The 22,291-nt window shown below is 41.0% G+C and overlaps 1 protein-coding gene across 1 annotated transcript in view; it reads left to right on the forward strand.

The window, feature by feature from the left end:
- Window positions 1–1,055: 1,055 nt before the first annotated feature.
- Window positions 1,056–22,291, forward strand: part of dmd (dystrophin) — a 486,115-nt gene continuing 464,879 nt past the window's right edge. Inside the window, 1 exon segment of the mRNA XM_041781573.1 lies at window positions 1,056–1,303. Coding sequence (XP_041637507.1) covers window positions 1,222–1,303 — 82 coding nt within the window. The 5' untranslated portion in view covers window positions 1,056–1,221.

Genomic DNA, 22,291 nt, shown 5'->3' on the forward strand with positions numbered 1-22,291 from the left:
AGAAGCATTTCCGGGCGCTTTTACTGCCCCCTTGTGGTCAAAGCTGCTGGAGTACTGCAGGATGATGGACCATCACAGCTTTATGCTGCAACAGGTATCCACAAATTTAAATATTAAACGGACCAAGATGGCTGCATTTACAGTTACTGTCGCGCCAGGAGAGTGATATTTATGTTTACGGGCATGCCTCCAAGCAGCCCACCCACCAACACCGCCTCTCCATGCCCAGACATCAGCCCCACGTCTCGGACTAGCCGGCTGCCCTCTTGGTATGCCAGTCTAAGTTTCTGTTTTTGGAACAGCTCATTCACACACAGTACCCTCCCTCAGGCTCTCGGTGCTTGTGAGTAGCCATTATACCATCATATCTAATAATAGTAACTCTCACAGACTCATACATGTTGCGCGCCGTGCGTAATGGAGCCATTACTGTAAATCAAGACCTACTTCTGAATAGCCGGGAAATCCAGGGTGTCAGTTTATCAGCGGATCTAATATTAGGAAAAGGAAGCTATGGGAAAAGGAAGAGCAAGTAGACTCACTGAGGGATGTATCATTCTTAAAGTTACATGTCTTTTCATTTGGAACCAAAACTGACTCCTATATAATGTTTTCGTCCAATTTAGGCAGATTATTATCACTGTTTTTCTTTTAAAGATTAAAGTTTATGCACACTTTTGTTCGGTTGTTAACTCAAAGTGAGCCACCAACCTCCTCAGGGTCTATCATATTGAGGTCACTAGGGAAATCGTGACACTTCTACAGAATTTAACCACATTGGCTGTCATCTGTCACGTGACCACCACCCACAGGAGGTCAGAGTTGCCCTCACCTTGATATTTTGCCACCATGGTGCGGAAATACACAACACCGACGCGTCCGCTGGGTGTCAGATTTTACGCATGGCGTCCGCCAAACGGGACAAGGGGCCACGCGGAGAGCCACCTCCTCCAAGCATCCTACTATTTAGAGGTGGGAATGCTCCGACACCCCCCCCCCCCCCCTCACACACCCAGCACACCTGCTCTGCTTCGTCTATGTCAGTCTGTCAGCCCCTGTCCTCGTCCCCCTCCAGTCTTCACCACTGCTCGGTTCTTGCGTCCACGTCGTGCGCTCTCTCTGGGTCTGGATCTGTACTTTGGATTTCTTCTTGGATTTTACCTGCCTGGTTATTAAACCCCGCCCCCCACGTGTAGCTATTTTCTGTTTTTGCCCTTATCGATGGCGGAGGGTGTGCGCCCCGAGGACTACTGCGACGAGCCAGTGGAGGACGAGTTTGGAGAGATCATAAAGTGTCGATCTGGTAGGAGATCAAAGATTTCTTAATGTTTGTGAGGCCAGCAGTGGGTGTGCTTATGGATTTGAGCGCGTGAGAGGTACCATATGCTGGTGTGTGTAATATTAAAGACCCATCTGTCCACTGATGGGGAAATATTCTGCTGAAGATGCTCCATACCTGTGACAACAGCTCCAAAACGATCACACCAGACTCATTACTGCCACTTTAAAACACTTTAAAGTTCAGAACTCACTGCTCTGTCTGTGTTTGTTTCCCCACTCTTCATTTGAAGTCATTTCTTGTGAATTTAGGGAACGTCAGAGGTGCTAAGTGCGGTCTACTTTTAGCCATAGTTGAATTACAAGTGATAACAAGTGCAAATGTGGCTGCGGCTAAGACAATTTGCAGCCTCTACATGATATTCTCAGTGCAAGTGTGAACATTTGGACTACATTTCCCATGAACATCGTCCTCCTATAGCAAGCAGGATGTTGGCATTTACAGGGCATTATCGAATCTAAAAACAGCCAGTGGCCAGTGATGTGAGCTTGTTGAGATTGTTGTCTTGAGTTGTGGCTCATTGCTGAGACTTCTGTTGACTTTTCTTGGAGTTGTAGATTCAGAATTTGTTCAATCAGATAAGCTCATGTTTATTAGTAGTGCTTTACACATGCTGTGCAGTGATATTGACTTCTGTAAAGGAATACATTCTGCAAAAGATGTAGAATCTGTACCGGGGCATTGCTAGGGATTTTGGGCCCCCAGACAAAATATTACACAATGTTCCGTCATTTTTAAATATAACCATGCATTTAAAAGTATCTCAGAACCATACTTTCCCAAAATAATAGTGTTTTCTTTTTTTTTTTACTATAGTTAAATTTACTTGCATCATGTAGCGTTGCTGGACTATACCATGTGAACATTTTTTAAGGAGGACCAGGGCCCGCCGAGTATTTTATTTCAGTCTATTTGATATAAATTTTAGTCTGTTGACCAATTCATTTAGATCAGCTTTACTCAACCCTGTTCAATCAAAGAGCCAAATTGTTGAAAAATGCCTTTACAAGAACCACAATCAAAGTGGTGAAAAGTGGCAAAAACTGATTAAAGTGGCAATAAAAATAAGTTAAAGTGGCAAATGATGGTCAAACAGCAGCAAAAAAAGGGGGCAAGTTGGCATAAAATGACAGAAAATGGGTGAAAGTGGAAACACAGGGACAGAAAACGGCAAAAATTGGTAAGAAGTTACCCCAAAATGAGTTACAGGTGGCAAAAAATGCTTAAAAACAGCAAAAACATGGTAAAAAATGAGTTTAAAAGTGACTTAGATAGGTAAGAATGCTGAAAACAATGGCATTTAATGGCAAATGTGGCTTAAATGGGCAAGAAATGGCAAAAAGCAGGATTAAAGAGGCAAAAAACTGGTGGCAAAAATGGGTTAGGTGTAGTAAAAATGGGCAAAAAGTGGCAAAAGAAATGGCAAAAGTGGGCTTAAAGCAGTAAAGGTGGATTAAAACTGGCAAAAAAATGAAAGAAATTGGTAAGAAATTGTAAATAAGGATTCAAACTGATGAATGTGACTTTCGATGGGTAATCTTTTCATAGTCATAGTTTCCCTTTCTAAAGGTTTTCTGGAAATAATATTTCAGATTAAGACATAAAAAAGCTACATGCAGCTCACGAGCCACACATTGAGTACCACTGATTTAGATACTTTTGGTTCAATAATGACACTGATTACAAAGAAAAATAGATAAAACACACTTGAGGGCCCCTCCCTACTGTGGTAATCAGTGCCCTTTTTCCCCTCTGTGCTACGCCCTTGATCTGCACACAGGATTGTGACTTAAAGCATGTTAAGTGTTCTGGTTTCAGTTTGCAGTACATTTGTAATACAAGATGTATCAACCAATCACATTTAAGCATTGACTAAACTTAATCACAACTAATGGCATTCTATGGGATTGGATTCCCGTTTTGGTTTTTTTTTTAGTTGAATATCTGCATAAATGTGCAGCTAACAATCCATAAGAGACCAGACATTTAAACCTGAACCTGTGGTGAAACCAGCCAGTGTTAAGATTCCCTTACTAACTAAGCCACATCATAAATAATCAATCCAAATTTTAGTTCCCTTAATTGCAGGTAAATCACATTAAATTAACAAGAAAAATACTCCAAGCCACTCTCAACAAACATTTAAAGGCCTTTATTTTCATGACATGGTCGTATAGGTTGTCTGCAATCATGTGATAGTCAACGTTGGGGGTTAGAAAGTGGGGGGTAGCTGTTAGGACTTAACGGGAACAGCTCTTAATTGACCTCTATGCTGCAATTATCATCAGAAAATTTCTACATACATTGAGCAACTTTACAAAAAGTCATTTCACGTTCTTGTGTGATACATCAAGATGAAGGTAGACAAGAGTCTTGGTGAGTCTTGTACTGAGCTAAGAGCCAACCAGATCACCTTTAACATTTAAAAATTCCTACCTGAAAAGGTGATGGACCATCAGCCAAATAAACCTTGTGGGGTAAACCACCGAGTAATGATGTATTGTTCAACGTTCTACCAAACGGCTCTTTTATTTTAGCCACGGTAGTGTTGTAGTACTCGAGAACAGTCTTGGTCCTGAGACCAGTCTCAAGACCACATTTTAAATATCTTGTTTCAAACTTGAGAGCATTTTTACTCAGAATGATTCTCGAGTTTCCATCAAGACTAGTCGAGACCAGCACTGATCTGCTATTCTTCATTAATGTAATAATAAGGAGAAGCACGAACCAGGGCCGTCCGCGTACATGGGGTGTGCCTTAAACCACTAGGCCCCCTGCACCCCTAAGTGAGAAATGTATGCCCTGTCATATCACTGTGATGATCGTCAGAGTCAGAGTAACTGACTTCCTTTTTTGAATAAAAACCTGGTTTTATTTTGAAAGAATATCATGAACTTCAGGTGGACTGAATATTATGAAATGCACTCAAACATGAAAAAAGGAACTTGTTGTGGATTGTAAATGAACATGGTAGACTCTTAATGGTACTGATGGGCAGTTTAGCAGCTGTGATGAGATACAAATATGCTGTTTTATTGGGTTGATAACACCTCAAGATTCTCATTATCCAGTATCTTTTCACTTCTAATCAATCAAGAGCATTTTTTTCATCATTTATCCCTTTCTTAGCCAACGCTACTGTTTGATAGTCTCATGTGATATTATATTCCAGTTGTAAATTCCAGTCTAACAGCCATGCTCTGAAGGGAGTGTCTGACTGCTAATCTTAGCTCTTACCTAACAGAAGCTCATGTGATATCAAATACTTTATCACACAAAAGTCTGACTGTCCTATATTTACTCCATCCAGCGTCTGAAGATAGCAGCTGTGTTAATGACTCAAGAAGCAGTTTTATGATAATCACAGGTCAGACTTATGTAAGTTGCAGTTTTGGGCATTATTGTTGAGCTATAACTTCATGGATTCAGTGAGTGTGATGTTGGAGGAAAAAAGCCAAGTTGTAACAGAGGTGTTAGTCGGGTGAGGAGGGGTTGATGGGGCCAGCATGGGAGAGTAGCAGTGTGTGTGTGTCTGTAGAGCTCCAATGCCAAAACACAATCAGGAATAACACCAGTATCTCACTGTTACAAAACTGATACAGAGACAGTGTCATGGAAAAACTCCCTGAAAAAGCAAATAAGAATAGAGATAATAACTAGAACTGTTTCCAAGTAAAATAGTATATCTTTGAATGTTTGATGATTATTTTTGTGCAGATCAATAAGAGGCGAGTCCTGCACACAAGTCTGATGCATTAAAGTTAAAATACAGTTAAGTGTACTTTACTGATCCGCTGTATATATATATTATAAAGCCACTCATCAAGCATTAAAATGTGTTATTAACTATTAATATTTTTTCACCTGATAGTAATTCATGCTTTATATTGATGCATTATAAAGTAGCTGCTCAAAGAGAAGCCAGTTCAAGCCTGTATTTTGCTTTTACTTTTGAATAAATACAAAGAATAGTATTATCATTTTGGGTCTTGATAAGTACACGTAAATGAAACCATGATGCAAATTAGGAGGAAAAATCTGATATCAAAATTATATTTCCCTGAGGATTAATAAAGTACCAACCTACCTACCTACCAACCAACTGACCTATTGTACCTACCGACTTACCTGCCAACCAAACTACCTACCTACTAAACAACCTACCTGCTGACCTACTGACTGACTTTTCTGACCAACCAACCTATCTACCACTTACATGTACCTAATGACCTTCCTAACTATCTACTGAACTACCCACCTACCTACCGACTTGCCTGCCAACCCAACTACCTACCTACCAATAAACCTACCTGCTGAACTGCAGACTGACTTTCCAACCAACCTACCAACCAAGTTACTAACCTACCAACCAGCCTACCTACCCTCCTACCAGCCTACCGGCCTACCTGTTGAACTAACCACCCACCGACCTTCTGACCTACCTACTGATCAGCCTACCTACCAAGTGACCTATTGTACCTGCCAACTTACTTGCAGACCAAACTACCTTCCTACTGACCGACCTACCTGCTGAACTACTGACTGACTTTTCTGACCAACCAACCTATCTACCACTTACATGTACCTACTGGCCTTCCTACCTACCCACCTACCCACCGACTTGCCTTCCAACCCAAAGATCTACCTACCTACCTACCTGCTGAACTATTAACTGACTTTCTGACTGACTACCGAACTACCGACTGACCTACCTAACTACCTATCTGCTGAACTACCGACCTACCTACCAACTTAGCTGCCAACCCAACTACCTACCTACCGAGCAACCTACAAGCTGATTCACCGACTGACTTCCCTACCAACCAGCCTACCTACCTACCATCCTACTGACCTACCAACCAGCCTACCTATCTCCCTACTGGCCTACCTTTTGAATTACTGACTGACCAACTTTCCGATGACCAACCTACCTTCCAACCTGCCTACCTACCTACCTACCTACCTACCTACCTACCAACCAACAATCCTTCCTACGACCGAACAACCTACTTACTGAATTCCCAACCAACCTATGTACCTACCACCCTACCTTTTTACATACTGACCTGTAAACCTACCATCCTTCCTACGACCGAACAACCTACTTACTGAATTCCCGACCGACCTACGTACCTACCAACCTACCCTCCTACTTACTGACCGATTGGCCGACCAACAGTCAGACAGACTAGGGGGTGAATCTTTTCATGATTCAACTTGAATTTGATTAAATACGGAATCATTATTTGAAACAAACCAAGTCCCATTTTCACAACACATTACCTATTCGTTACAAAGAGGTGCTTATTTCAGTTTCTGCTCCACTCTGCTGTGCGCTAAGAGGCTTTAGATTATCATTTGGCATTGAAAAGTGTATTCAACTTCAAGATAGTGCTTTTAGCCTTTATTTGTTGTCTCTATCAGCTGATTACGATGCAGTAAATACTCAGAGGGAAATCTAAAGCAAAAGAAGCTTGTCGTGGGCGCACAGGTCTTTCAAAATGAAACTAATGCTGGATCTTTGCATTTCTATTGTGCTTTTGATATTGGCTGACACTCTAAAGTGATAGTCAGCATTTGCACACTGTTATTCTTCTTGTTTTAACTCCTGGTGGCGACGTACGACGTGCACTCATGACTCGTTCAGACTGTAGAAGTGTTTTGAAGTGGCATGTTTTGGTGATGGCCATTAGTCCACCTGTCTTGGCCACTCTTACGAGACCAATATCTCAAGAACGCTTTGAGGGATTGCCTTTAAACTTTGCATGGATACCCCCTCAGACACAAGGATGTGAACTGACTGGATCTTGGAGGTTCAAAGTTTGGCGAACTGGGTCTCATGTTCATGCTTTGCTTGTAACGATATCTCATGAACACTCTGGGGGATTGTCTTCAAACTTTGCACCAATGTCCACTTTGATTTAAGGATAAACAGAAGGAATTTTGAAGGTGCAAGGTCTTGTTTACCTTTCTCTTTTTTATGAAGGAAAAAGCATAAAATGGCTGCAGCCTTTAATGGAAACACTCAAAATAGATTGAGTTACTTAGCTGATCTATAAAGTCGCCTTCCTTCACTGATCTATAGCCATGAGTCAGTCATCACCATGGCTTTCAAATTAAAATACATTAAATGTCACAGATGCTGCCGCCCCCTGTGATCCGATCATGTTTTCTAAGTCTATTTATGTCATGTGTTCCCTCAGTGCCACATAGTGCACATTTAATTCACCAAATCCCCCCCTTTAACCCTTGAACCATCCCGGACCAGCTCAGTGAAGCGAGCTGCTTCAGCTCTGATTCTACCTCGCTGCATTTAAAGCGAAAAACTTGTAGAGCTAAATCAGTTTTAAAGCAACCCTGGGCTAAAAATGTTCTGGCTCAAAGTGTTGTTTGTGTGATTTGCCACCACGACAGTGAAGCCCTCGCAGCGTGCCGGGATGTCTCGGAGCCTGCAGAGGTTTGATTTCCTGTTATAGCGCTTGTAAATACTGGATGACCTGGAATGGTCCACTGGGCGGTGAGACGCAGAGTCAAACAGACTCACAGACGGACAGATCTGACTCCTGCGGACGTGAATTTCCTTCTCTTATGTCTCTCAGAGTAAATAACTTTTTTTCCTTGACTGACCTGCCTGCCTAAATAAATCTTCAATAAATAAATAAAGCACTTTCTCTCTCTCTTACTTTCTCCTGTCTCGGTGAATGTCTCTCGCCCACTCCCCCCACGGTACAGCTGGTGGGTCATCTCATGCTGGAAATAGCGGTCAGCTGGCCTGATGGACGGCTGGTGTGCGGTGTCAGATAGCCTACTTTGGGAGCCTGCCAAGCCCCCGCCTCCTCTTTTCTCTCCCTCTCTGTTTTCCTGCTCCTTTCCTCTTCTCTTCTCCTTTTTTATTACATTTTCACTCTCTCTTTTTCTCCTTTATCATCCCTCAGTTCGCTCAAAAACCTCCCAACACCTCTCCCTCCTTGTTCTCACCTCTCTCTCATTCTTTTGTAGCATTTCAGTCATCAGACTTGTACTTTCATGTCTTCTTTTGCACCGTCTCTCTCTTTTTATGTGTCACTCGTCATACATACCACCCTGTGTCACATTTGACCACCCAAGTTGTTTGTCACTGTAAGAGTGGCCTGTTTGTCAGCAGCTGTCTGTCTCTATGCTGTATGTATAGACTCAGTCCGGATATTTAACATACCACTTACTGTGTGGTGTAATGCTTCTATGTTTTCCTGTGTCCTCTTATATCGCACTTTTCTTGGCCCTAACCAGTCAGTCAGATGGCTAATGCTCATCATGACTCTGGTTCTGGTTGTGTCTTCTTCCTGTAAACCTTGTCAAAGATGAATTTCTCATGGTAAGCTTGTGTCCCTGTACGAATGCCTAAACAAATTTCTAGGAAAAGTAAAAGAGCAAAAGAGAGAAAAATAAGTTATAGTGGCTAAAGTGGCACTAAAGTGGCTAAAATCAAATAGAAATGGGAAAAGGTGGGTCTAGAATGGCGCAAGGGGGGCAAAATGGGCGGGAAAATGGTGAAATCTGGTTAAAACCTTTCTAAAATGGAATTTTAAAAAAAAGGTCATAAAAGGCTGAAAGCGGCAGAAATGGGTGGGGAAATGGTCAAAAGTGGTAAAAAAGTAGCCAAAGATTAAATTAAAAGTGGAACAAATGAGTTAAGTAAGGCGAAAGAGGCAAAATGGATTGGGGTATGGTGAAAAGCAGCAAAAAAGTGGAACAAATAGGTCAAGAGTGTCTAAAGGGGCAAAAAATGGGAGGTTGAGATGGTCAGTGTGGCCAAAATTGGTTATAAACTGCAAAAATGGGTGAAGAAATTCAACAATTGGTAGGGAAATGGTGGAAAATAATTAAAGAGTGGCTAATAGGCAATAAAAATGGAAAAAATGGACAAGATAGGCAAAAAGAGGCAGAAAATGGATAGGAAAATGGTCAAAAGGGGCAAAAATTGGTAAGGAGGTGTAAATACGGGTCAAGAAAGGCTAAATGGGACAAAAATGGTGGGGACATGGTGGAAAGAGGCTAAAATCAAATCAAAATTGTAAAAAGTGGGTCAAGAATGGTAAAAAGTGGCAAAAATGGGTTTGAAGAGGACAAATTGGCGAAAATGGAATAAAAATTAGAAAAAATGAGTCATAAAAGGCATAAAGGGGCAGTATGGATGGGGGAAATGGTGAAAAGTGGCAAAAAATGGATGGAAAAAATTAGTCAATAGTGGCTAAAGGGCCAGAAAATGGGTGGGAAAATAATTAAAAGAGCAAAGATTGGTAAAGAGGTGCCAAAATGGGTTAAGAAAGGCTAAAAGGGCCAAAAATGGTGGGGACATGGTGGACAGTGGTTCAAGTGGCTAACATCAAATAAAAATGGTAAAGGATGGTAAAAATATGTTTAAAGAGGATCAAGTGGGTCAAGAAAGGCATAAAGGGCCAACAATGAGTGGAAAACAATGGTGGATTCTGATTAAAAATTGGTTAAAGTGGAATAAAAAGTAGAAAAAAATCTGTCAACTAAGGCAAAAAGGGGCAACAAATGGATGGGAAAATTGTGAAAAGTGGTTGAAAGTGGCTGCAATGGCATAAAAGTGGAAAAATGTGGGAAAAAACAGAAAGGAATGGGCAGAAACAGTGATGAAAAGTTGTTAAAGAGTGGTGGGAATAAATAATTTCAATGTAAGAACCCAATAACAGTTAGACTCACTTCTCAGCTCAAAAAATAAGCAACTGTTAGCCAGGATGTTAGCACCAATGCTACTGATCCAGCAGACATGCACTGATTTCATCAAAGAATCAGAACTTGGGAGGGCCCAACTCTTCTGAAGTTTCAGTACTTCTCTATATTGTCTGATCCTGATAATTGAAATAAGAGGAAATGTTGTGGTCTAAACCATATTGTTTCAGAACAGTATCACAGTTTTCTCCAACCACTCTTCAGCAGAACTGCAGAGAAAAAGAAACAACAAATCCTGGCACTGGAACAGGTGAGGGCACAGGTCTTAAATAAACATTTGCACCAGTGTTTTCTGTGCAGAGATTCCTGCACTACATGCATCAAGAACGTGCTGAAAGAGTGTGAGAGGTCATGACTTTTTCTGTTGCATGACTTTATCTCCTCTTCACCTGTTTGCCAGCTGTTCCTCAGCCAACAAACTCTCTACAAGGATCAACAGTGTAGTCTGCATTCTTAAACAGAATAAACAAGCAGCCTTAATGAAGATGTTGCTAGTTAAAGGTTGTGGATAGATTTTGCATCACAGGTGACATGACTGCATGGATGTTAAAACATGTTTGCAGAAGTGTAACTGTTTTCTGAGAAGTTACCTTTGGGAGCATTTCATATTTTGGATGGATGGATGGATAGTGACCTTATTCCTCACCACTGCCTTTTTCAAATTGGCAATTTGCTCAAATATCCCCCTCTAGCAACACAAAAGTGTGCAGCCGATGACATGTCGCCCACTTGATTTATCCCCTCTCTGGGCGGTGTGTGCATAAACATGAGACGCTGCGGGACGGAGTGTGTGCTCACTTGTAGATTGGTTTTAAAATTGTAGAATTTATCAACATTGACATCGGCTCAGAGTGTCTGTTTTATTGTGCATGTGCTTCCATGTCTGCCTTGTTGTTGTCCAGCCCCGAGGGTCCATAACCACCTTGCCATGACCCATCATTCCTTGCCTTGGCACAGAGCTCTACATGCTAATCCTGATTGGAGGAGACAGGCAGGTAGATTAAGGTGTTGCTGTGGAAACCAGCACCGTTGGGACCCATGTAAAACAGAGGTACGCCTGGAGAAAACATGGTATAAAATCTTCTCATAACTTAAATGAGCTACTTTGACGTGACCTGATACTTCTTCTGTTTCGCTTTATTTATTTTCTTTTGTCTTAAAAGAACTTGGTTAAAGTGGTTATCACTTTTTTTTTTACCTCTCACATCTTGTTGATCTGTTTCTTTACCTTTGACACTTCCTCACTATCCAAACATCATAATGCACCCTCCTCATGTTTTCATTGACTTATTCATTGCTATCTCTGTTTATCTCTGCCACACTTTCATCACTTTTCATCTTTTTTTCCAGTTTTTCCCCCCAAAGCCATGCTCAGCAGGGCTCCTTTTATCTTTTATTTTTTAATCTTCGTATGGAGGTTATTTTGTTGCTCGTTTTATTTGTATCTCATCAGAAACGCTCTGTGAAGTCTGGCCAGTTTAAAAAGCTCCACTGCGGATGCACGCACCATTGAGTAAAAGTCTAAATATACCACATGTGTAAACACACAAAGCTATCAATTAACACTGTGGGATTTATGTCATCCCTTAGCGCTGTTTTAAGAACAGCCCTCTCTTAAATTTTAACCTTATCTGTCAGCAGCAAAGAATGAGTTTAATCTGAGTACAGCCGGTGTCCAGTGTACATTTAACATTGTCATTCTACTGAGTATAGGAAGAGGAGGAATGACATAATCAAGGACTGTTGAAACGAATGAAAGGGCATTAGGAATGCAAGCAGGGCACGAACGAGATGGTAACAATATATCGCAATATATGGTATCACAATACTCACTGTATCGCAAAATGTTTAAAATCATAATAATATATATAAAAACTGTGACCTAAGTATTGTGATAATATCATATTTTGTGGCCACCCCTAATATGTTACATCTTATCTCATCATAGTGTCATATCATATCATATGATATGTCATATCATATTATATCATAGTGTTGGATGGCACAAAACTTCCTAAATTACATTGTATAATCCCCACAACTCCCCTTCCATCTATAGTCACCTCAGTCACCTGGCAGCAAACATCAAACCCACTTTTAGCTGTGCTGTTTGACAATAATCTTGCATTTAAACCACACATTACAACAGTTGTAAAATCTCTAAAATCAATTACATACAGTGCTTAACAAATTTATTAGACCACCTGTCATATTTGTCTCAGAGACCATCCAGCATCATGAAGTGCTTTAATGCGGACTCTTTCATTTTCAGTGAGCTCTCCACGTTTTACCATTTTGAACAGGAATGAGGAATTTCAAACTGAATTCACCCAAATTTGAGCCGGCTCACTGGGCTTCTCTGAGAAGTCAGAAATCAATCAAGCATAACATTCAACCACTAAAACTCATTTTTCTGTTCAGGAATGCAAGTAAATAACTATAATTTGAGATATTAATCAAGAAATAATAATGTGCTTTAATATTTTTTCATTTTTTTTGTATATCAGTATATTTGAAAATGCATGGATAACAATAATAATGATATTTTAGCATTAAAAATATCATTTCAGTTAAAGAGCTTTTACATATTGGTGTATTAACCATTGCAGAAACATAAAAAATGATTTTGGTGTTTGGTGCTGTTAATTTAGGGAAGCTGTGCTGTGTGCTGGATTTGTTTTGCACATTCATCTGGAACGATATACAACGTTTGGGAAAAGGCAGAGCCTTTGAAAAAACTCAGAGGATGATTGGATGAACGTTGTGTCTTTCACATCTTTACGGCCAATCAGAGCAACAAAACATGTGACATTGTCACTGCTACCGAGGAATAAACTCCACGCAGAACTGCATATTGCAAACCATGGTGACTGTAGACATGCCAGTACATGACTTTTGTCGTTTTTGAAAAGAAAACAACTCACTGCTGTTCTTTGTTCTTCTTTGAACAAAGAAATGTTGTCAAGTTCTGATAAAACTGGCTCTTTAGCAGCATCCTCACTAATCTCTTCCGCCATAATTGCACCTGCCTCTTGTCGCTGCTTGCTTACGTCACGACTCCGCCACACCCAAGGTTGCTTCTCTTTTTGGGCGCTTTCACATAAGGCCCAGTTGTTTCGAACGGTGCCAGGCCGCGACTCCTCCCCCTCCCCCTTTCCCCCGCTGGCTTGCTTTTGAACTAGCAACATTGATCCATGCCTGGGCCCACTATGCATGTACTCAGTCTGAAACAGCAGGTGGCAGTATGCACGTATCTGGTTTACAACCCCAACAAGGAGGAGAGAGAAGAAGAAGCTACCATGGCAACCACTCGGGTCATGACCTGAGCAAAGATTGTTTTTGTTTAAACCTGGCAAAAAGTCCATTCTGCAGTCATGGATGACTTAAAATCACTTTTTAAGATGCCTGCAACGTCACTCTTTGTATCTGCACATCTATGTGCAGCTCAGAGGATTAAATGGGCTCGCGCTGCACAGATACAGCAGTTTTTGAGGTGAAAGGAGACTCTTATTGCCTTTGCACCTCCTCTCACTGACTCCAACTTGTGTCCATCTGTAAGGTGAGTCACAATGGACCAATTACTGACTGGATTCTGATGATTTTCACCCTTTATTGAGTAAAAATGTGAACAAACTGGCGCGCTGTGGAAAGAAGTTTAGCTTTTACGATGACGTCATAAAGCTGATATGACGCTCTGTCCCGTATCTGGGTGCAGTTGCATTCATATCTCATCCGAACCGTGCCAGAGTTCGCTTGAATTGGGCCCGAGACCACCACCCCAAGTGGGCCCAAACCCAGTCCATTTGCATTCACACTAACCAAAACAAACCAGACTTCGGGCTCAAGTGCACTCGGATTCGGGACCGGGCCCCTAGTGTGAAAGCCACCATAATCTCTCAAATCTTAAATTTTGGTCCTCTTGGTCTTAAACTGTGTAGCTGGGTTCCTTTGTTTCCTGGTATGATGCCAATGTGTCTTAGTAGTATAGTAATATTTGATCCCTGCACTCTGATTGATGATGTCTTAGTTTGCATGGCATCACACGTTGTCTTAGTTCTCAATGTCTTTTGATGTTTTTTAATTGTTTTCTTGATCATCTGATTTTGCTCAAAGCCCACCTAAGATCAAGCCAAAATTTCAATGCACACCAAAAACACATCTATACAAAATGAGCTGATTCATTCTGAGCACGCTATTGGCAAATCACACTCATGCTGCTATATTTAACCCGCTCTTGCCTGGCCTACGCTGATTGCCTCTTTTTACATCCCTCCTCCACCCCAGCTCCTCCTTTATTATACCTCTGACTTTATAAGCATCATAGCTGCTGATGTGTCATACTGTAGCACGTTCGTTAGTACGTGTTACTGCATTATTGCCCACATTTCCTACTTTATCTTGTCACATCATAACAACTGCTGCTAACTGGAGGCCAGTAAACCAGCTGAACACAACAACCAATCAACTCTTCAGCAACACGCTGTTCTCTGAGCTGGCAGAATCACCGCTGCCCTCAGTCTACCTGCCATTTTAAATCAGACTCAGTGAAATGATGAAAACGGAACAAAGCTTCAGCAAATTTTACAAGCCTGACTGAGGAGCACCATGTGGGAAATTAAAATTTGAAGCCGGCAGAATGCTTGATATGATAGGAACAGACCTTATGTCAGTGAAAACATAACCCAAAGCTTTAGCAAGTGCTGGAAAACATAGGAAAACGTAGATACTGTCATTAAAAAATCTGTTTAAAGTTGAAGAAAGAGACAGAAAAGCAGTTAGAGTGAGCGATGCGGATATCTGTGCAGCCAGCTTACTTCTAACAGTGTGGAGAGTAATGGAAATATATATCCAGGCACCTCTTAGGATTATAGAATATGCATCTTTAACATTTGTGAGTGGCTCTGAGTGAAAAGCAATAATATTCCTGGGCAGAAGATGGCAGCAGAGGCAGCTGTAAGAGTCCAAACAGAGGTGGTGTGAGATTCTGGCAATGAAGATGAATGTGTGGGAATACATTTGTCTGTTCTTTGGAGATTTGAGTTTGGCTTTATATGAGAGAGAGGGAGAGAAGAACATGTTAGCGAGGAAGAGAGAAGGAGGTGGGATGGAAGGAAAACAAACACAACATGAAATACGGTGGAGAAGAAGGCGGCTGTTGTTTTCTTGAGCTTGAGTGAGTATTGATGACACACGCTTGTCTCTCAGTCAGGATGGAGAGGGTTCAGTGCGTGATCGGACCCATATGAAGTTTCTGGGTCACCAAAGACCGGAGGAGGAGGAGGAGGCCATGTGCGAGTGTCATAATGAGTGGAGGATCCCAGAGGAACCCCCTCCCTGCTCAATCACACACGCCGGTGCATACAAAAGGCCTTTCTGGGCTACGATGAGTCACGTCAGACAAAGTGGGTTTTCGGAATCAGGTTGCACCCTGTTCTCATGGAAGTGGGACAACAGCTCACAGCAGGGCTCACACCCATCAATCAGGTCGGCGGAAGGGTCCCGCTGAGCCCAAGTCGATGGAGAAAAATATCTCCGCTTGCAAAGATTATCATCCTTTTTTTTGATGCGTCAAGCCCCTATTATCAACACGGCCCTCTGACAGCTGGTTTGGCGTCATTAGAGGACACGATATCCGAGTCTGGGCGATCCCTTTGCTGTCAGAAGCAGAGCCGAGTACAAATATTAACAATCACTTTTGGCCCAGGATCAGACACATGGCTGGGATTAAATAAGTTTGTTTTTCTTAAACTTTTCAGTAGTTTTTCATACTTTAGACAGACAGATTGACAGACAAAAAAGGGTTGCCACCCGGTGTGTACTGCACCCTGCCACCATCTCCTTCCCTGTGGGTGGTGAATCCACAGGGGGGGCGACTCCATGTAACTTTTTTGGGTTGAACCTGACTGGGCCCCACTGAGAGAGAAGCCTAGCCACCAGATTCTGGCTCCAGGGGGGCGCCTGGTGACCCTTGTCTCGGCAAGGTATCTGGACTCCCAAAATGCCAGTTCATGGTGGGTTTATGAACCGCTCTTTGTCTTGACCCTCTCCCCAGGACAAATTAGCCTTGGGAGACCCTACCAGGAGCCAAACCCCCCCTTCAACACAGTTCCCAGCCCCCCCACCCCACACGGTAAGGTAGCAATTCTCAGGATTCTCTGCCGGAAAACAGTGGATTGCTCCTTCCAGGTTTGGAGTGAGTCTTTGCCCCAAGTGAAGGAGTTCAAGTATCTTGGGGTCTTGTTTACGAGTGAGAGTAAAAGGGAGCATGAGATTGACAGGCAGATTGGCAATTCACTGGTCGATCCACCTCCCAGCCCTCACCTTATGGTCATGAACTCTGGGTAATGACCGAAAGAATGAGATTGCACCTGGATACTTGCAAATTTTAGGACCAGGTATTTAATCGTTTAGCTGGCTAATTGCGCACATCCCTGATCTTGGTATGGACCTACTTATGTTGCTGACCAGGGTATGAGGAACATAATTTTGCATCGAGACAAGACCAAAAAAGGTAACCTCTACTGTGCAAAAACTGCAGTTCACTGAGTGTCCACTAGAGACTTGCTTCGAAAATCAAGGCCTTTCAATTAAGCTCCATTTTAAAATGCTCATTTTTAAAGCCTTGCATGGAAATTTCACCCATTAAAACCAACTATTAAGATCATTGAGACTACATTAATGTTTAAGATGAATAGGATAAACCATCAAAAAGCAGCAATCTTCTTATTTTAATTCTGATGGATGTTTCAGGTGAACTCTGGGGTTTAATTACAAGTCTGTCAAAACTCATTGATTGAGGCCTAACCTTAACCCAAAGTATCTTTCATACAAGAGAAAGAACTGGTAAACAGATCTTCATGGAATACATTCAGGCTTCGTGGTGAAATATTTGCTTTCTAAAGATTTTCCATGTGTTTATCCATCAAACTCTCTTAGAAGGAAGCAGAAATCCTTTAAGTAATACACTTCTCAGATTATTCACTCTAGACAACGTACCCTGCATGAAAATCACAAGCTAAGTTGTATAAATGATATGAAGTAGAAGGAGACGGGGAAGATGCTGAGAAAAGAGGGCTTCGTTTAATTTAAAAGAGTGATATCACATCTTATCTGCACTCCTGCTGCATCTTCCTTTCCAAGTGCATCATTCAGCACTTGACTCAAAACCTGCAGTGTCTTCTGTCCAAGAATTTAAAACGCCTTGGCATCTCCTGGAATATTTAAAGTTCGGGTTTGTGTGCTCTTGTGTATGAGAATAAAGAAGAACGCTTCAGTAGAGCCTCTCGTCTTAATGAATTCTGCCTCAGAGAGTGCGCCACACTTGTTTCTTTCAATGTGTCAGTTTGCAGATCAGCGTGCATGCAGGCCTTGTTTTTCAAGCAAGTTAGCCACAGTGCGACTAATGAGTATTTCCACTGTCAGATAATCTCTAAAATGTCAGAGCGCTGTAGAAAATATTCACAGTTACTCTGGACCAGTTAAAATGTTTGTTTAAAGCCCAAAGACACAACATTTTAGACAGATATAAAGCTGTTCTGATGAACAAATCCTCTCTGAAGTCACTTTTTAAATGCAGCAAGAGAAAGGGAAATAAAACTCTACTTTATTAAGATTGAGACTAAATTTACTTGTGGTCTGTGTGTTAGAAAAGGGAGGGTACATGTGCAGAACGGTTGCACCCAGCTGATTTATGCAGATCTTCTTTTTTAGGAAGATTTTAATTAAAAATGTTAAAACTAGTAGAGTTAAACAAAAGGAGTTCAGTAGTAGTAGTAGTAAAAACCAAAATATTAATCTGAGAGGTGCTGAAATGGACTCAGTTCAAAGTTTGGGGTATCTTACCACAAGTTTTTGTAAACCAACAGTCAAGTTATTGTATTTGATTTGTTTTACAATCCTGATGGGGGCTATTGGTGACTCTAAATTGCCCGCAGATGTGAGTGTGAGCATGACTTGTTATCTCTACGTGTCAGCCGTGTGATTGAGAGCTCTCGCCCAATAGAGTGGTGCCATCATGACGTAATTTAGTAGGAAAAACCCAGAAGTTAGCGTAGCATGGGTTACCTCTGTGGTGAGCCTATGGGATTTTTCAATGGGCTTTTGGATCAGAGGTGAAAATAAGATTTATGTCCAATAAAAGTTTATGAAAGTTACTTTTATTATTATTACATTTGGTTGGTCCGGACAAACGCCATAGTCCTAATTAGCCAACCGGTTTTATTATGACGCAAAAAGATATAGAATTCAGAAGTGGGGCACTATTAACGTGCATTTTATGTTGTAGGAAAAACTTAAAAATCTCTTGAGCTTGTGTTCACCCCTGACCTTATTTCAGGCATTTAACCAAAAACTCAAAAATCCCATAGACATCCATACGAGGGAACAGGAAGCACTAAAATATGAGCTCACTTGCGCGATTTAGGACTCATTCCTGCATCACTCTATATCTGCTGGGATTGGCTCCAATCCCCTCTGTACAGCATAAGCGACATAGATAATGTCTGGATGGATAATCTGTGGCTGATCTGATGTCCATTTTGTCGACTACAACTATGACTTAAAATGATAACCGACTACCTTTTTCCTCAAGAAATACCAGCCTAAGTATAGCTTAATATACATCTTTTATAATAGAAACAGTCAAAAATCAAGTCAAGTTTTCTTTAAGGAGACTGAAACAAGCTTAAAATTTCAGTGCTGGTCTTTTGGACATTTAAAATCAATGATATTTCTCAGCTGTGTGTAGAAGGTATGTCAGTGTATTTAAATCAATTAAAGAACTGATTGTGCATTTATATGAGTGCTTTGTTTTTTAATTTAGTTGATTAGTAAGTTCAAAGATGATAAACACTGGGACTAAAGTAGAGACTAAATTGTGAGGACTTTGTTGTCTAAAACTGAACCCAAATGCTTCCAAGTCTTCACCAACTTAATCAAGAAAACTATGGAGGTTAAAAAAGACCAAAAAGTGACTAAAAATAAAAAACTTTTTATGTAAAGTCATAGAAATGATTCAAATTCACAGCCAAAATAAACACTGGACTGATCAAATGGAGCATCCTTATTTAATGCAATGAAAACACTGGGCTGATCAACTGGAGCATCCCTATTTAATACAATGAAAACACTTGGCTGATCAACTGGAGCATCCCTATTCAATACAATGAAAACACTTGGCTGATCAACTGGAGCATCCCTATTTAATACAATGAAAACACTGGGCTGATCAACTGGAGCATCCCTATTTAATACAATGAAAACACTTGGCTGATCAACTGGAGCATCCCTATTCAATACAATGAAAACACTTGGCTGATCAACTGGAGCATCCCTATTTAATACAATTAAAACACTTGGCTGATCAACTGGGGCATCTCTATTTAATATAATGAAAACACTGGGCTGATCAACTGGGGCATCTCTATTTAATACAATGAAAACACTTGGCTGATCACCCGGAGCATCCCTATTTAATACATTGAGAACACTGGGCTGATCAACCGGAGCATCCCTATTTAATACAATTAAAACACTTGGCTGATCAACTGGGGCATCTCTATTTAATACAATGAAAACACTTGGCTGATCAACTGGGGCATCTCTATTTAATATAATGAAAACACTGGGCTGATCAACCGGAGCATCCCTATTTAATACATTGAGAACACTGGGCTGATCAACCGGAGCATCCCTATTTAATACATTGAGAACACTGGGCTGATCAACCGGAGCATCCCTATTTAATACATTGAGAACACTGGGCTGATCAACTGGGGCATCTCTATTTAATGCAATGAAAACACTTGGCTGATCAACTGGGGCATCTCTATTTAATACAATGAAAACACTGGGCTGATCAACCGGAGCATCCCTATTTAATACAATTAAAACACTTGGCTGATCAACTGGGGCATCTCTATTTAATGCAATGAAAACACTTGGCTGATCAACTGGAGCATCTCTATTAAAAAAAGTGTTCATCTGCTAAACAAAGGGAAACTGAGCTACAGGCAATGCAGGTTTCATACATGACTTATTCTGCCATTAGAATCAGTGTTAATTTTGGCAGCTATTTTCTATTTTAGTGTTTGTTTTCGTTTCTAAACGAAAACTAAACTTAGTTTTTGTCTGTTTTAGTCATCACAGATCTATTTTTGTTGGTTTTTGTCATGGAGAAAAGGCTGTCGACAAACATTTTTAGTCAGAATTTTAGTCGATGAAATTAAAACTGGTTTGAATGGCCACTTTAAAATGGTTTACAATGGCGATTCCTTGACTTTTGCAACCAGCCTCTAGTGGACGCTTTAGGAACAACAGTTATTGTGTTTCAGCCTTGGCATGATTTTTCAACACATTAAACTTAATAAATACATAAATGTACAGGCATTTAGACATTGTTTTAAGCAGGTTTGACTGACATTAATACACATATTTTCTTGATAGTAACTGTGAAAATGCTGCAATGCTTCCCTTCATTTGACTACATAAAGCACTTCTCAAAGAGGCGTATGTGTTTGCATGTCAGTGTTAAAGCGTATGTGTTGGCGTCGTAAGTGTTGTTTTCCATATGTGATCCTGCAGCTCAGCGGCCTATAGATGTACATTTAGCTCATCTCAGTTTCAGCCCATTCCAATCTGGCCTTCGCTCTCTCAACTATTTGCTCTCCTTCTCTCTTGTTTGTTCTGTGGCTGTCTCCATCTTTCTCTCAGTGTATCTTCCACTCTGTATTCTCGCTGTCTGTCCTTCTATTGTTTCTTATTTTCATTTTTCCCTCCGTGTTGTTGTTTGTTTCTCTCTTGTTTGCTCACATTGAAGCACCAAGCACGCTCTCTTGACTCTCCTCTATTTCTCATGCTTTTCTTTTCCCACGTCTATTTTGCTCCTGACGCCGTTGTCAGCAGTGGTCTTTTCATTTTTTCTCTCTGATGTCATGTCACAAGGTTGTGGCAAAGGGAAAAACGGAACGAACGGAGAGATAATTTAGAAAATACAGATGAGAGGGAAAAAAGGGGGATGTGAAAGAAAAATTCAGTGAAATTGAGACAGATGGCCAGGGGGCAGATGGTGCCACTTGGGTTGAAAGGTTGAATGGATGATACTGAGGAGGGAGAGATGGAGGAATGGGGTGTAGAAGGAAGAGAGAAAAAAAAACGCGAGGAAACCAGCCAGAGGTTTGGCAGGGCGACTCGCAGGAGGATTTTAGATGAAAGATACACGGAGGGTTGCAGTAGTAAGGGTTGAAAGAGCGAACATGCAAGTTTTTCCCAAAGCTGCTGGATGGGAGGATTGTGAGGTTTCTGAGGCGTACAGCTTCAGAGGTACCTGACGGCCTCGAGGACAGAGGTACCAGATGGAGGAAGCTGGACGAATACTGAGGGATAAAGGTTTGAAGGACAGAGGACAGTTCACCCAAGGACAGCCCAGAGTAAAATTATGCTTTAAGTCACGGTCATTTCACAGAGATGTTTTACACTTTCACATGTATAAACACACCATGTCAGCTGACATACATAGGCCCGCCCACAGAACTGGCACTGAAAAATCCAGTAAACGGTCTCTCTCCAGTTCATTTATTAATGATATCAATGCTATGTGTGCATTGGTGCTAGCATCCTAGTTACAGTGACCTCATGTTGGAGCTGAAAGTGTGTCAAGCTAGTATTGGGTTCTGATGTTGGTATTATTTATTTCACCAATTATATCCAATATGTATCTATAACATGTATCTCATTTTTGCCCTTTTTAACCTATTTTTTGCCACTTTCAGCCCATATTTACAATTTGTTTTGCCCATTTCTGCAATTGTTTTGAAACATTTTGCCTATTTTACCCACCTTTTGCTATTTTTACTGATTTTTGCCCCCTTTTCTCCAATTTTGTCACACTTTGCTGATTTCTGCCCATTTTTCACACATTATGCCCAAGTACAACACTTTCTGCTTGTTTTAGCGCCTTTTTGTCCAGTTTGCCCACTTTTGCCACTTTTTGCTAATATTTGCCCTCCTATTTTACCCATATTGCATTGTTCTTTTGCCCCTTGTGTTGTACATTTTTGAAACGCTTCTTCCAATTTGACCTTTTCTTACCCCATTTTCCCACTTTTAACTCATTTATGCCATTCTTTTTTAACATTGAACATCCCTTTGGTATTTTTACCCATATTAGCACCTTTTTGTCTAATGTTGTTAATTTATGCTGATTTATGCCACTTT

Source organism: Cheilinus undulatus, linkage group 24, assembly GCF_018320785.1.
Source record: "Cheilinus undulatus linkage group 24, ASM1832078v1, whole genome shotgun sequence".
Taxonomy (NCBI): Eukaryota; Metazoa; Chordata; class Actinopteri; order Labriformes; family Labridae; genus Cheilinus; species Cheilinus undulatus.